The 14,587-nt window shown below is 53.1% G+C and overlaps 1 protein-coding gene across 4 annotated transcripts in view; it reads right to left on the bottom strand.

Moving 5' to 3' along the window:
• CAPN15 (calpain 15) overlaps nucleotides 1-14,587 on the bottom strand; it is a 58,798-nt gene that overhangs the window by 28,802 nt on the left and 15,409 nt on the right. For 3 of the 4 annotated variants that reach the window (XM_054271040.1, XM_054271038.1, XM_054271039.1), the window contains one exon: nucleotides 13,923-14,239. The exons of the other annotated variant lie outside the window; for it this stretch is intronic. In XM_054271040.1, coding sequence (XP_054127015.1) covers nucleotides 13,923-14,098 — 176 coding nt within the window. In that variant the 5' untranslated portion in view covers nucleotides 14,099-14,239. The remainder of the gene's footprint in view (nucleotides 1-13,922; nucleotides 14,240-14,587) is intronic. 4 annotated transcript variants of the gene reach the window in all.

Genomic DNA, 14,587 nt, shown 5'->3' on the forward strand with positions numbered 1-14,587 from the left:
CTCCCCCACGCAGCAAGAGGAGAAGGAATTTATTGTGACAAATGCTGAGAGCCTGCAGCAGGGTTGGCCCTTCCTGTCAGAGCTGGTGAACCACACCAGGAGAGGGGAGGGCCTGGCAGTCAAGTGGGATATGCATCACTCCTGGGGGGAAAACCATCAGCAGCTCAGGAGAAGCAGGCTGCAGGAGATCCTGCCTGCCCACCTGGGATGCTGGTGAGCACTGTGTGAGCCGGCACTGCTCACCCCCCTCTCGGGGCTGCTAACTGCCACCCCTCAGTGTCCCCTGCTCCAGAGGGGTCGTGCCTTGGCCCTTCAGCCTCCAAAAGGGGCTAAAGGTTTGGGCAGAAGTATCTGGAGTGGGACACTGGGTTAGGGCAATGCAGCACAAGTGGGATGTTTGTATCTGCAACTCGAGCTCATGTCGCAGACGACTTTTATGGAAAATCCTTTCCCTTAGGATTTTTTTCTCCTGAGAAGCTGAGAACCTCAGGAACAAAATGTAAACAATGATTATCTGCTGCTGTGGAATGCAACAGGTGCATCTGTGATTGGTCTCATGGAGTTGCTTGTAATTAATGGCCAATCACAGCCCAGCTGGCTTGGGCTCTCTGTCTGAGACAGAAGCTTTTGTTATCATTTTTTTCTATTCTTAGCTTAGCCAGCCTTCTGGTGAAATCTTTTCTTCTATTCTTTTAGTATAGTTTTAATGTAATATATATCATAAAATAATAAATCAAGCCTTCTGAAACATGGAGTCAGATCCTCATCTCTTCCCTCATCCAAGAACCCCTGTGAACACTGTCACAAGCTCATAAGTGAATTCTTGTTGAGTGTGGAGAGTTCACTGTACAGAAGGACAGGAAATAAAATTCTTAACTTTTAACGAACCTGAAACAAGGAGAATCTGGGATGCCAGTTGTGTGAATTAGCCAGGAGAGAATATTCCTCCTGAAGCAAAGGAATTCCAGTGTCCATTTGGTCTCCAGTGAATACAGAGATGGCTGTGACCTCCTCAGCTTGCAACACCTGCCTGCCTGCCACATTCCCTTTTTCCACAAAGTATCTGGTGGGGTTCCAGACAGAACTGGGACTGATTTTCCCACTGCAACCTAAGAAACACCATCAGCACCCAAAAGGAATATGGTTTCACACCTGTACAGACTTCTCTGTGCCTGCAGCAAACATTGGTGTTTGGAGAGCCTTGGATTCTTCTTCCACGGAGACTAGACAGCAGCCAAAGCACTGACAGACCACTGAGTCTAAGAGCAGTTCAGAAATGAAATGTGAATCTCTCAAGCCCTGGCAAAGCACCTTCACCATGCTCTGAGTTCCTCTCCCTGTACAGCAGAATGATTTCCCAACCTTTGGGTCAATCCTGAGCTGCTTCCTGAGCTGCAGTAGCCACGAGTAGGAGCACACACTTCCCTGCATCCCAGAATAGAAAGCAGCTGGAGTTGCATCTGAACACTGCAATGGGAAGATGAAAGACTTCCAGACACTCCTCTTTTTCCACTGAGCCCTTTATAGGCTCCTGTCCCCACTCTAACTCCCATACAGCTCCTTCAGCTGCTGATTTTCCACAGGTGCTGAACTCCCAAATGCTCTTGGAGGCTTTTCCTTTTTTAAATTAATTCTATTTAAATAACAGGGCATATGGTTTATTACAGTTAGTAAAGGGTGTGTGTATGTGTGAGGGGAATCTGATCCTGAGATCCAGAGGGATCCCAGGACCTCTGAGCACACAGGCACCAGTGCCTGGCCCCAGAGCAGTAGAGCCAGCTCTGCCTGCAAACATCACCCCAGAGAATGAGTTGCCAGCTCGCCTACATCACACCAAGTCCTTCAGTGCTAGTGAGGAGGTTTATACAGCCCAGGAGACACCAGGACTGCTGTGCCCTTTCTGGGACAGCTGCCACCCCCTGAACAAGATGAGGGCCAAATCTTCAGGACAAGACCAGTGCCAGGATCTAACCAGGAGCTTCCATCACCCCAGTACCACCAACAAAAGCTCTGTGCTTGAGCTGGGTGAGCACAGCTAGATAAAGATCCCACAACACAGGAGCCCAGCTTCTCTTGGGAGAGAAAAGGAGCCCAAGGGAAACCTGCGGATGTGTCCCTCACCCCTCAGCCAGGGGAACACAGGAGGAGCTCACAGATCTGGGCATGGAGATCCTTGGAATAAGTGTGGATCCACTCTCTCCAGGTTCCATCTGAAATGGGCTCAAGGGCAGCACAGGCTGCTCTCTGAAGGAAGCACAGGGGTGTAGGATGCAGAATGCAGGCAGACAGGAATTTTCATATGAAAAGTGGGAAGGAAGGGAGGTACTGCTGGGGCTGACAGCCATGGTTGTTTCACAATACAGCCTTACCTGCTCTCAGCAGGGAGGGGAGGAGGCAAGGAAAGGAGCAAGAAGCTGAACTCATTAAGCTTCTCTCTCATCTGAGGAGCTGGGACAGCCTCAGCAAGGAGGGTGGACTCGTGGGACCAAAGGACACTTGTTTCCATCCACTTAGCTCCCCACACCTGAGCTATGTTTGAACAGCCACTTCAAAAGCAACCCCTGAGGAAAGCAGGCTGGATGAAGAGGAATCTCTACTTGTTGTTTTCATTTCTCTGTCTTTAAGCCAATTAAGGAATTTCTTTTTAAGTGAGGGTTTGTGGTCTGCCTCAAAGAGCCTGCACTCCCCAGAGAGCAGAGCAGGGTGAGGTGCCCATCTGGAGCCAGCACTGCAGGGACTTGTGCTTCTCTACAAAAAAAGAAACTCTGCTCCAAAGCCCCAGAACCTCTCTGTTTTCTAACACGCTTCTGCAGCAGGTGCCTCTCCCCTTTGCACCTTGGTTTTCTCACTGGAACATCACACAAAAAGCAAGTGGTGGTGACTTCAGGCAGATTCTCCTTGTGCCTTTCAACACCTGCCCAGTGTTTGAAGTATCCAGCACGGAAAATGCCTTTAAAGCTTCACACCCAGCCAAGAAGGGCCAAGATAAAGGCATGGTCTGCAGTTTATGCTGGTTTCATATTCACAGAACCACAGAATGGGTTGGAAAGGACCTCAAAGTTCATCTCATTCCATGGGACACCTCCCACTGTCCCAGGCTGCTCCCAGCCCTGCCCAGCCTGGCCATGGGCACTGCCAGGGATCCAGGGGCAGCCACAGCTGCTCTGGGCACCCTGTGCCAGGGCCTGCCCACCCTCACAGGGAACAATTCCTTCCTAACATCAGAACATTTCCAGGGACAGAACCAATCTGGAAAATGTTTGCTGGGACAAACAGCTCCTGGTGTCAGACAGATCCCTTGCATGGACTAAATGGCCAAAGTTTTGCCTTTCACACACCACTCAGAGCTATTTTCCATTACTCCTCCTACCACAGCCTATGGAGGATACACACATCCTGCATCAGATAACAAAAGCACCTGTGTGTGCAGGGTAGTTTGGAGGGACAGGTGTGTTTGCTTAGATGAAAAGCATCACACACACACACACACACCACCTTGTACTGTCTTCAAGAACAGGGAACAACTTTAGGATCACACACCTGAACAAGAGCATTTGGAACTTATGCTGGTACCCCTCCTATTTCATGTTTGAGGCTATTTCCCACCACTCCCCAATTAAAACCTGATCTTTGAACTGAAGGCTAGGGTGGGAGAAGAATTTTCCTGTTTCCCAGGACTAGAGAGATGTGGGACTAAGGCTCTGGGCCCATAGCTGGAAAGAGGCAGGAAAACCTGATGGGACTGTAAAGTCAGGACTCACCTACATCCCCTTATCCCACTGCAACTCCCCTCACATGGGGAGGCTGCAAGAGGAGATTTACTGGTGGCTGCCAAGCCAAATTGCTGCTCAGCTAAAGATTTATGCTGCAGTTTGTAGTGCTGTTAAAATAGAATTGGAAGAGTGGTGGGGGAAGAGAAAGAGGGAATGAAAGAGAGGGGAGGAGAAATTGGTCAGGAGCAGCACCAGGGCTCCAAAGCTGTTTGCTCCATCTCTCCCATCTCCACTGAAGCAACCACTCTGCATTTCCAGCTGCTGTGCCCCAGCCCTCAGACCCTGCAATGCCAATGCCTGGGCTGGCTTTGCAGCTGGGCACACACAGGTTCAGTTAATAGAAATCCATCCATCTCCACAGCACCTGAACTGTCAGGCTCAATAAATACACCTGGCAGAGAATGGCACAAAAGGGACAGGGCATCTGCAGGCTGCTCACATGACTTCCACACTGCAGCCACCAAGGACAGGAGAAGGGACACCCCCATCCCAAATGTCACCCACTGCCTCCTCATTCTGGCACTGGTTAAACACCATTCCTACCTGCTGAGGTCAGAGGTGAGATAAATTATCCCCTGCACCTCCAGGAATTTGCCAGCTCTGCCCACTAGATCTGGAGGAAAAGGCTGTCAGGGCATGGATTGATATCCCTGCATGTGCAAAGAGCCATGGGCTTCCCCCACCAGGCCCCCACTGCCCCCTCCCCTGAGAAGCCAAGGAAAGGCCAGAGTGCCCTGCAGCTCCCAGGGAATCCTGACTCTGCTCTGCACAACTGGGTGACACACAGTCTTCAGAAATCAAAAGCAAAGCCTCTCTAGTGAACTTCAACAGAACAGCTTTCCTTTGACATCACCTCTTCATCCCCGTGCCCTGAGCCAGCCCTCTGTCCTGTACTGCCAAAACCATGGAGGAATTTCAGAATTACAGCCAAGGACACTTTGGCCATTCAGCCCTGGGCATCCCTGCAGAAAGAGCCAGGCCAGGCTCATTGCTCATTCCAAAACCACCCTAGGGCTGGGGCTTTCAGTTTACTGAGAGGTCAAAATGGATCCAAACTGACCCCAGGGCACTGGGGAGCTCTCAAGCCCTGCCTGAAACACCTCCTTGAGGTGCCCAAGCCACTGAGTGCAGCAAGGAGCTGGGAGAGGATGGGATGCTGTGCACAGGCTGGGTCCCACCCACAGCAATGGATCTGTTTGTGTGTGTGTTCCTCACCTGTACAGGCCACTCCTCTTTCTCATGTGCTCAGCTTTAGAGGGGACAGCTAGCCACAGTTCCCCAGAGCTCAATGGGATAAAGCACTGCCCTTCCTGTGGTTTGGTTGGGAATGCTTCATCATGCACAGCCCACTTGGCATTTTCATTTCCTGGCACTGGCAGCTTCTAGGACAGTCCTGGGCAACATTGAGCACCGGTGTGCAGTGAAATAGCTCAGGGTGTGCAGAGGGGAGCCTGGCCTGTATCCTCTGGCACAGCATCCTGTGTGGGCAGTGGCAGGGGCTCCCTCAGCACAAAACCCTTCCATGCACCTCCTGCCCATCAGCAGTGCCTTGAGGCCATCCCAGGCAGTCACAGATCACCCTCCAGGATCCAGCAGCAAACACCTCCAGGCTCCAGGAGCACACAGGGCACACCAGAATCCCACCACAGTCCCAATCAAACACAGGTTCATCACAGGAATCCACACTTGGCCTCAGATTCAGTTTGGCATCACTGTGCCCTTTCAAATTGGGGCTGTTTGGTTTCTCCAGCCTCTTGGACACAGAGAAGGGGATTTGGTGGGTTTTATGGAAGGGCCAGGAATGCAGCAGAACAGTGCTGTGCTGGGGCAGACAGACCCACAGGACCACCCAGCACCCCAAGCTGCTCCTTCTGCTCACAGCCCAAGCTCCAGAGCTGTTGCCACCTTAACTGAGGCAGCAGCTGAGCCTGGCTGGCTCCAGGAGCAGGCACAGGCTGGAACTACCAGGGAAACCCCCCCAAGTTATACTGTACCCTGGAGGCCTCCAGGCTGGGTAATTCAGGCTGCAGCACTGTTTACTGCCTTGTAAAGATGACACACACTTAACTCAGTGCTGTGACAGCTGGAATCAGGAGGATGCTCCTGGCTGCAGCACGTGCCATTAACCCTTCTGAGTCCATGTGCCAGAGGGAGGCATCCTGCATCACAGCAACCCCAGGGAGGCCAGGCTGGGGCTGCTCCAACAGCTCAGTGTCCCTCCCCTGCAGCACAACACTCAGTTTTCTACCAAGGAGAGCAGCTCCTGCTGTTGTTTAAAGCTCCTGAACCTCATCAAGTCACAGACACACTCATAGGCAGCCCCAGGTAAGCTCAGCACAGACTCCTCAAGGACACCCTCAAGGACATCACTGCTGACCTGCATGGGACACAGGAGCAAGGAGCACACGTGCCTTGGAGACTGAAATGCTGCACCAGACACAGACACTGTCTGCTGCTGTGCCCTCCCCAGCACTGCCACCAGCAGCAGCCCCTGAGCAGGCACTGCAGTGCCCAAAGACACATTTACTGCAGAACACAACCCAGGGACAACAGGTCCTGCAGGAGAACACAACCCAGGCACAACAGGTCCTGGGGGGAAGCCTTGCTGGAGATTCACTGGGCTGTGTGTGAAGTGCTCAATGCCAGTCCCTGCACGTGCCACAGGGGCAGCAGCAATGCCACTGGTCACTCCATTCTTGCCATGGGCTGCAGCCTGAAGTTCCTGCAGAACAACAGGCTTTCCATATTCCAGATGCAGTCAATGTTTCCCTGTTTGTCCCTCCCCACAGACAGACACAGCAGCTGTGGGTGAGGCAGCAGCAGAAGCCTCAGCTCCTGGGCAGGGAAGGTGCAGCTGGTGGCATGGCTCTGATGGAATGTCCCAGAGCTGCATGGGGCATGTGCCAGCCAACACCAGGGCTCTGAATGAAAGGTGGCCTCTCCTTGGTGTCCCAAGGAAGCAGGGGAAAAAATACAGCTATACACACACACACATCTATCCATCTACCTACCTATAGCTTCACTTTTCCAAGGCAGAGAGATGAAAATCAGATTTTGAGGAAGACAAAAGATGCTACTTGTGTCTGTTGTGAAATGCTGCTGAAGACCAAGGAGTGCAGACACTGTCCTCCTCCACCAAAAGCTGGCAAGATCCAGCCCCCCAAAATCCCCTTTTGCTGTAGCCAACCTGCCACACTCCAAGTGCCAGAGCCCAGCTCTGTGTAAGCACAAGCCCAGTGTGTGATGCCCAGGGAGCACAGGGAGCAGCAGGGCTGGAACCTGAGCGTCTGCAGCCCCAGCTGAGCTCTGCACAGCTCTGGGCAAGGGCAGGCAGGGCCCCCCCCAGCCCCCTGCAAGCTGCTGCCTTGGCAGCCTGCGAGCACCTGCAGCCCAAACTCTGCTCACCCCCACACGGCAGCCCCAGCTCTCCTGCTGCCATCCAGAAGGGCTCCAGGCTGCCTTCACACTCCACTTCAGCTTCCTTCTGGTGTGGATGTCCTGCTGCAGCCTCAGAAATGCCATCTGTAAGGCAGGAGCAGCTCTCTTCTCCTGGGATCAGCTCCCCACAGCTCCTGAGGGTGACCTGGAGCACCTGCCCCTCACAGGGCAGCAATGCCCGGGGTGCTGTGAGCTGGCAAGGGCTCTGCTGCCATCCTGGTGCCCTGCCAGGCACAGTGGCAATGCTGGCAGGGTGAGAAGCATGGGAAGGTGCCCAAGTCAGGGAAAAGCCCAGGGCAGTTTGTTTGAAGAGAGTGGCTGAAAAGGCACAGGCACCTGTGGGTGGGTTGTGGGTCCCCATGCAGGAACAGAGACATGCAGCACAGCCTGCCAAGTGCAAACAGCACCCAAGCAGGGCTCTCTTCCCTCTGAGTGTCCTTCTGCTGGCAGCAGCCACGTGCTGAGGGTTGCTCCATGCCAGAGAACAAAGGCCTGCAGAGGCTCCCTCAGCACAGCCTCCCCTCCACGCTCAGCACCAGGCTCTGGCTGCACTGGCATCAAGGGGCCTTTCAGGGCTGGGGATCACAGGGGAAGAGGCTGCAGGGAGGTGGGTACAGCTCTGAGCACCCCCCAGCTGTTTGTGACTCATGTTAGTCAGACTCCAGCCCAGAGCCACCAGTGTCAAACTGGATTAAGTTACTGGCTGGAGAAATCCAGCACGTGCCTTTCACAGCAAGCAGCACCTGGGAATCTGAGAGGGGAGCAATGGGCCTGGAGTGACCCCAGGGAGTGCTGGGGGCAGAGAGGGGAGGGAGCTCCCAGCAGGATATTCCTGCCCTCACCCCTCCTCTCACAAGCCCACAGCACAAGGTCACTGCAGGCCCCTGTCCCTGCAGGACAGATGCTGCACACTGCTAGCAGGAGGTGTTTGGAGTTTCCATCCTGATCCTGAGGGAAGAAATAACCCTCCAAACACACACCTTCCTACAGTTCCTCCTTCCTGCAGCAGCTCAGCCAGGCTCCTGAGCTTCCCACTATCACCAAATCCATGCACCAGCTCCTGCCAGAGGACTGAGGCCATTCCACAACTCCAGGCCACGTGTGTGACACCTCTCAGGGGGACAAGGGATGTGCCATGAGACACGAGACCACATTGCTCTCTATGCAGCCAAAGAAGCAATGCAGAAGGGTTACTCTGGGGAAAAAATAAAATCCTTGCTCTGGCTCCTCTTACTCTTAAAAAATTTTTAAAAATAAAAAAAAAAAAAAATCACAAGCTGCCAATTCCTCTCCTCCCCACCCTCAACATCCAAAGCAAAACTCCCCAACATCTGCACTTGGAGAAGGACCTGAACCCCTGGTCCTGGAGCAAAAGTGCTCAGCTCCTGCAGACAGGAGCATCCCCAAAACAGGTAAAGGTGTTGTTTTTTCTCAGGTGCTGGGTTTTCCCTTCTCCAGGCTGGCTCTGTCAAAGGGACAGCTCTGCTGTGCTCTCTGCTGTGACAGCAACATCCAGGCATTTTGCTCAGCTTTGGCCAAGCCTGCCATGTGAGATGAGGACATGTTCCAGCTGCCTCTGCCCTGGATCTGACCTCCCTTTGAGGCAGGATGGCCCTTGTGGGACATGGAAATGAGCAAGGTTGGAGGGCACACAGGGAGCAAAGTGAGGGTTTGTTTGGGGATCTATTGAGAACTCTGCTCTCCACTGCTCTGCACCACCCTCTGGGATATTCATGGCTCCAGAGCTATAAATAGCCCTAATTTAAACAACTAATAGGATTTGTGACCCGGGAGCAGGCAGTGCATGGGCAGGGCTGGGAGCCTCAGGCAGATGAAACAGGCTCCATGCTGCCAACTCCTTGGCACTGCAACTCCTCCTTGAGCAAGACACTGCTCCAGATCCCACAGGCTCTGGTGAGAGCTGGTGAGCAAACAGTTACAAGCCAAACATTGCCATCAAACAGGCATCCACAACAAGCTGCAGCATCTTTACTCCACCAAATCCCAGCTGAACTCCACAGCAACTTCCAGAGGGAGCACAGCCCACACAGGGATGGATCCACCTCCCTGCAGCCCCTGGGGAGCACAGGCTTCACTTCTGTGCTGAGCAGGCTTGTCCTGAGTATGAGAGCTGCTGGCAGTGCCCTCTGGTTTGGAGCAGTGGCTCCTTTTTCTGTGGACACACACTCAGAGCATGTGCTGGTGATCCCCATCTGCTCCACAGCCACATCTGCTCTTTGCATGGGGGCTTAGGAAGGGACATGGACCAGCTGGACCCAGAGATCCCTTCCAGCCTCAACCAGTGGGTGAGGTTGATGTGGTTGAGGTCAGTGATTCTTGAAAGGTGCCCAATAAACTCTCTGAGCACACCTAAATCCAGGCAGGTTGCTGACCAAGCCCAGGATCTGTGCCTGCCCCAGCCCAGCTCTGTTGGGGTTCATGTCCTGCTGAGGCTGCCAGAGCTCCCAGGGCCAATGCCCAGCCTGAGATCTGATGGCAGAAACAGAAGCAGGTGATCACCAGCTGATTGATTCCCTGCAGTCACCTGATGCCTTACCAGGAGCTTTTTTTCCAAGAATCTCATTTCTCTGGGCTCTGCTTTCCCCAACAAGAAACACACAGAAACATTTAGTTGGGAAAGGCCCTCTAAGTACATCAAGCCCAACCACTGCCCCAGCACTGCCAAGACCACCAGTAACCCAAGTACCACATCCACATGTTTTCTGAACACTTCCAGTGATAGTGACTCCACCACTGCCCTGGGCAGCCCATTCCAATGCCTGACCACCTTTTCTGTGCAGAATTTTTCCCCCAGCATGCAACCTGGCACAACTTCAGGCTGTTTCCTCTTGTTCTGTCTCTGTTCCCCAGGAGCAGAGCCTGACTCTCCCCTAGCTACACCTTCCTGTCAGGGAGTTGCGCAGAGCCACAGGATCCTCCCTGAGCCTTCTTTTCTCCAGACTAAGCACTGTCCTGGTGTCCTCCAGACACTTCTGCTTGTGCTGCACTCACAGATGAAGTGCCACAGGAGGAAGGAGCAGCACAGAGCCACATTGCTCCACACAGCTCCCTGCCACAGTTCCATATGCCAGAGTTCAGCTAGGAAAATCTCCACCAGCCTCAAAACAACTCAGAGCCCTCAGAAAAGGCCCCTGTGATGCTGCCCAGCAGCTCTGACTTGCTGCTGTTCATGGATTTAAGCCAAGGGCTCACAAACAGGACACTTGAGACTTGCCCAGAGATTCTCCCCAGAAGTGAGAGGAGCTTCTGGGGAGCAGGGGGTGGCACAGCAAGTGCTCTCCCACCACTGCCAACAACAAAGCAGGTCCCCTCACTTCCCTCTAAAGCAGCGAGATTTACATATTTTTAGCATATCATAATAATAAAATAAAATAATAAAAGAGTGTGTTCATCCCTCCACAGTCATTGAGACCCAGAGGTATTTCATTCTGCAAAGGCTTTTATAGGAAGATAAAAATCCTTTGCAGAACACTGCAGGAAAGCCCAGGAAATTAATATCTTTGGAAGAGGAGGGAGTTCAGAGAGCTTCAGCCAAAGTGAGTAGTGGGCAGAGACACCCAGGTCAGCTGCACAGACCTTGCAACCCTTTCCCCAAAAGCCTCTCCCAAGAGCACAATCCAGAAGTTCTCAGTACTCAACAGGACCCTCTTCATGAATCCTGGGAGTGAGGAGGAGGTGAACAGGAACATTCCCTCAAACCTCATCAGGAAACAGTTCAGAGCCCAAATTCCCTCCTAACCCCTTGCAATGAGGAAGGATGCTCCTTGGAGAGGTGCCACCACCCTGGAAATCACTGTGATCCCACAGCCCCCAAGCCACCCCACAGGGGCAGCCACAGCACTGGAGCCATGTCCTGCTGCCAGCACCAAGCCTGTGGCACTGCCCCTTCCTGCTCCCAGCTCCAGGAAGGGTTGGGATCCTGGCCAGGATGGATCCCTGGGGTCAGCTGAACCCTCCCACCCAACAGGCCAAGCACCTTCAAGCACATGAGCAAGACAGAGCCCAAGGGGATTTGTAGCTCAGCCAGAATTTGTCTGGCTCCACACAGCTACCAGAGGTGAATTTAAATCCATCTTTGCCCTAAGCAGAGATTTCTGCAATCAGATCCCTCCAACATGCACCTAATACCTGGTACCTCCAGCCTTTCAATAACTTGTCCTCCTGGCATGCTGGGAAAGGGACAGACTCCCGTTTAAATGCTGACACACAGAAAGAGCCTGGGCAGCCCTGTCCAGAAAAGACCAATCTGGTTGTCACAAGTCTGCTGCTTCTACCACTAAGACCCTTTTTCTACTCCCTCTTGTCTCCCTCTCTTCAGCACACAGGGAATTCCACACCATCAGCCTCACCCAGGCAACAGGAGACACTGAAGCCTCCTCCCAGGTTCTAAATCTTGAAAGCCAAACAGCACTGATTTCTCCCCTTATTCCCATCCCACCATAAGGGATGACTCCCCCATCAAGTACAGACCAAAGTCACTCACTCACTATTTGAGTCCCTGTTTTTCTGCCAAGGAAGGTTTGTGTTCATCCCTGAGACAGCTCAGAGCAGCTTGGCTCTGTGCTGCTCCACAGCAGCCAAAGCATTATCAGCTTTGAAGGTGGCTGCAGGCAGGGACAGAAAATCAGCAGGAAAAGCAAAGTCTATCCCAGAGCTCCTGCCCAGCCTCAAATTGACTCCCCAGTACTCCACTTCCTTCCTACACGACAGGACTCCGGGGACGAGGACAGGCACAGGCAGGATACCTACCCTGACTTGTTCTATTGACTTAATTTTTTAAAGGAATATATTTATCTGTTCCTCTCTGGAAACCAATCCCCCACTGCTGCTGGGCCCTGGGGCTCCCGGGGAGGGAGGCCCTTTGATGCCTGGCAGCCTGGCTGATCTCAGCAGGGCTTTTGAACCCACTTCCATCAGCAGCGCCTGCAGCGAGCTCTTCCCACGCAACTCACTGCTCAGTGAATCACAGCCCCTGCTCTTCCTGTCTGCAGGAACCATGCCACACTGAGTGGGGATGAGCTCTGCCCTCCCTTTAGCAGGGCAATCAGGAATTATCACAAAAGCCACTCCTGTCCCCACAGGACACCGGCGTTATCTGCGCCAAGACCGGCAGTTCCTGTTCTTGCCCCCACATCCGCTCCACCACCAAGGCTGGTTCTTCAGGAAATTTATTTTTTCCACATGTCAAGATATCACTTAGTTCCTCAAACTACAGACCTGGAGCCACGAGCAGCCTCAGCTGCCATACACAAGGCTGCAGACACACTGCCTTTTTTAGTGCCCAGGGCCAGGTGTACACTGGAAGCTCCTAAATTCCAGCTGTGGCTGTGCACAGCCAAACCAGGAGTTCATCTGTGAGCTGAGACACCTTCCCAGCTCCTCAAGGCAACAGAGGGATAACCAGCAGTCCAGAAGGGATAATCCTGCAGGAAGGACCCAGCTCTGTTTGCAGAATCCCTCTAAACCAGAGGAGACAAACCCACACAGCACAGATCACCACACAGAGCTGTGGACCAGCCACACAGCAACAGAATTTGGGAACTGCACAAAATATCTTTTTTAAAAGTACTCAAGTCTATGCTAGAGAGTAAAGACAACAACTTATTGGTTTCACACTGTTCCCAGCTCAACAAGAAGACCCAAGAAAGGAGCAAAGCCTGACATTGCTGGAGGCTCTAGAGTCATGCACCAGAGCCCAGGAAGCACATCCTGGACCTTGAAGCAGCAGAAGGCAGGAAAACAAGGAGTGCACCACAGATACTGCACCAATACCACAGCAAACACCTCCAGGGGAAAGCCAGGACAGCTCAGGGACACTCAGCAAGCAGCTATTCCTCAGTGACCAGCAGCTCCAAACAGACTCAGGCAGGTATGGACACCCATCCAGGCTGGAGTCCACACAAAGCAGGCATTAGGCAAAGGCTCAAACATCAGCACAAAACACAGCAGCCTCTACAGCCAAGCCCTGAGGCAGAGGGGTGGTGGATGCTTTTTGATAAATCTCTCAACCTGTCAGAGACTGAATGCAGGACACCAGCCCCTACAACAAGAGAAACTCCTCAATGCAAGTGGCTGATGCAGAAGGGGCAGAGGCAACAGCTCAGAGATACATCTGAAATGCTGATTTCATCGAGGTGGGATAGGAATTGAGGGCTGGAAACACTAATCTGGTTTTAAGAGTAATTCTTTTTTGGTGTGTTTCATTCCTGTGGATCTGTTACTCAAAAGCATTTCACTGCTTTTGCATGAAAACAGCTTCTCTGGCTCTTCCAAGTTCAGAAACTCTTGCAACTTAGTGCCACCCAGTCTGGAGACACAATCCTCCACCTGTGACACTACAGATGGTTGGGAAGGCAGAAAGAAAAGGAGCCACGAGAATGTGGCAAACAAGGAACTGAGATCCCATTCCCAGGCAACCACCTTGACAATTTAGGAAGAGCTGGGATGAGTCCTGCAGCCCATTCTGCAGGAGACATCAGCCCCCATGTGTAAAGCCAGGGGTTGGCATCACTCAAATCAGTGAGAATTTGGCTCTGGCTTCCCGAGGAACTGAACTGAGCCTCTGAATGCAGGGACCCAACACTGAGTAGGATGCAAAGCAGCCGGTGTGGCAGAGGCAGCGGCGGGGCTGAAGCTGAGAGGTGAGCAGTGAGCAGGGAGAGGTGAGCAGGCTCCTCCCCTCGTCCTTACCTGCGCAGCCGGTGCTGGAAGTGCTGCTGCTGCCGCGTTATAAGGGCGCTTTCCCACACGGGGCCGCCGGGGCTGCTCCTATACCAGCCCACGGCCGGGTGCCCCGCGTAGGGCGAGCTACTGAAGCCATGGTCCGACTCCGTCTCTGCGGCCAGCGATGAGGCAGAGCTCCCCATGGCTGCCCCTGCCCGCCACGCCGAGATTGAGCCTAGGTTAGCTGGGAGCCAGCGGCATGGGCAGCTCGGGCGGGACGGGCGAGGCGCTGCGGCATGGGCTGCTGCACAGATCCCAGCACGCTGGACAAAGGAGGGTCGGTTCTGATCAGAGTTGGGAGAAAAAAAAAAAAAAACAACAAACAAACACAGAGAAAGGGGGGAAAAAAGGAAAGAAAAAGAGAGAAAGATAAGGTATGATTTCAGCAACAACGCTCCAGTTTTAAAGCCTATCAATGCATGCTCTGAGCAGGGTCCCCGTCCCAGAGCTCACTGGGAAGGGAAGGGCTGTGTCACTGAATCAGCTTTTGCTGCTGGAGATGGGGAGTGTGGGGGCTCTAGAAAAGGCTCCCCCCAAGTTAAGCATCAGGAGCTCCCAGGTACAAGGAAGCACCGACTGATGGGGGGAAGCACAGCAGAACCCAGCACAAAGCCCTTCACACACAGGAAAGA

Source organism: Melozone crissalis, unplaced genomic scaffold (assembly GCF_028551555.1).
Source record: "Melozone crissalis strain CALT ecotype California unplaced genomic scaffold, PUWL_Pcris_2 ptg000012l_1, whole genome shotgun sequence".
Taxonomy (NCBI): Eukaryota; Metazoa; Chordata; class Aves; order Passeriformes; family Passerellidae; genus Melozone; species Melozone crissalis.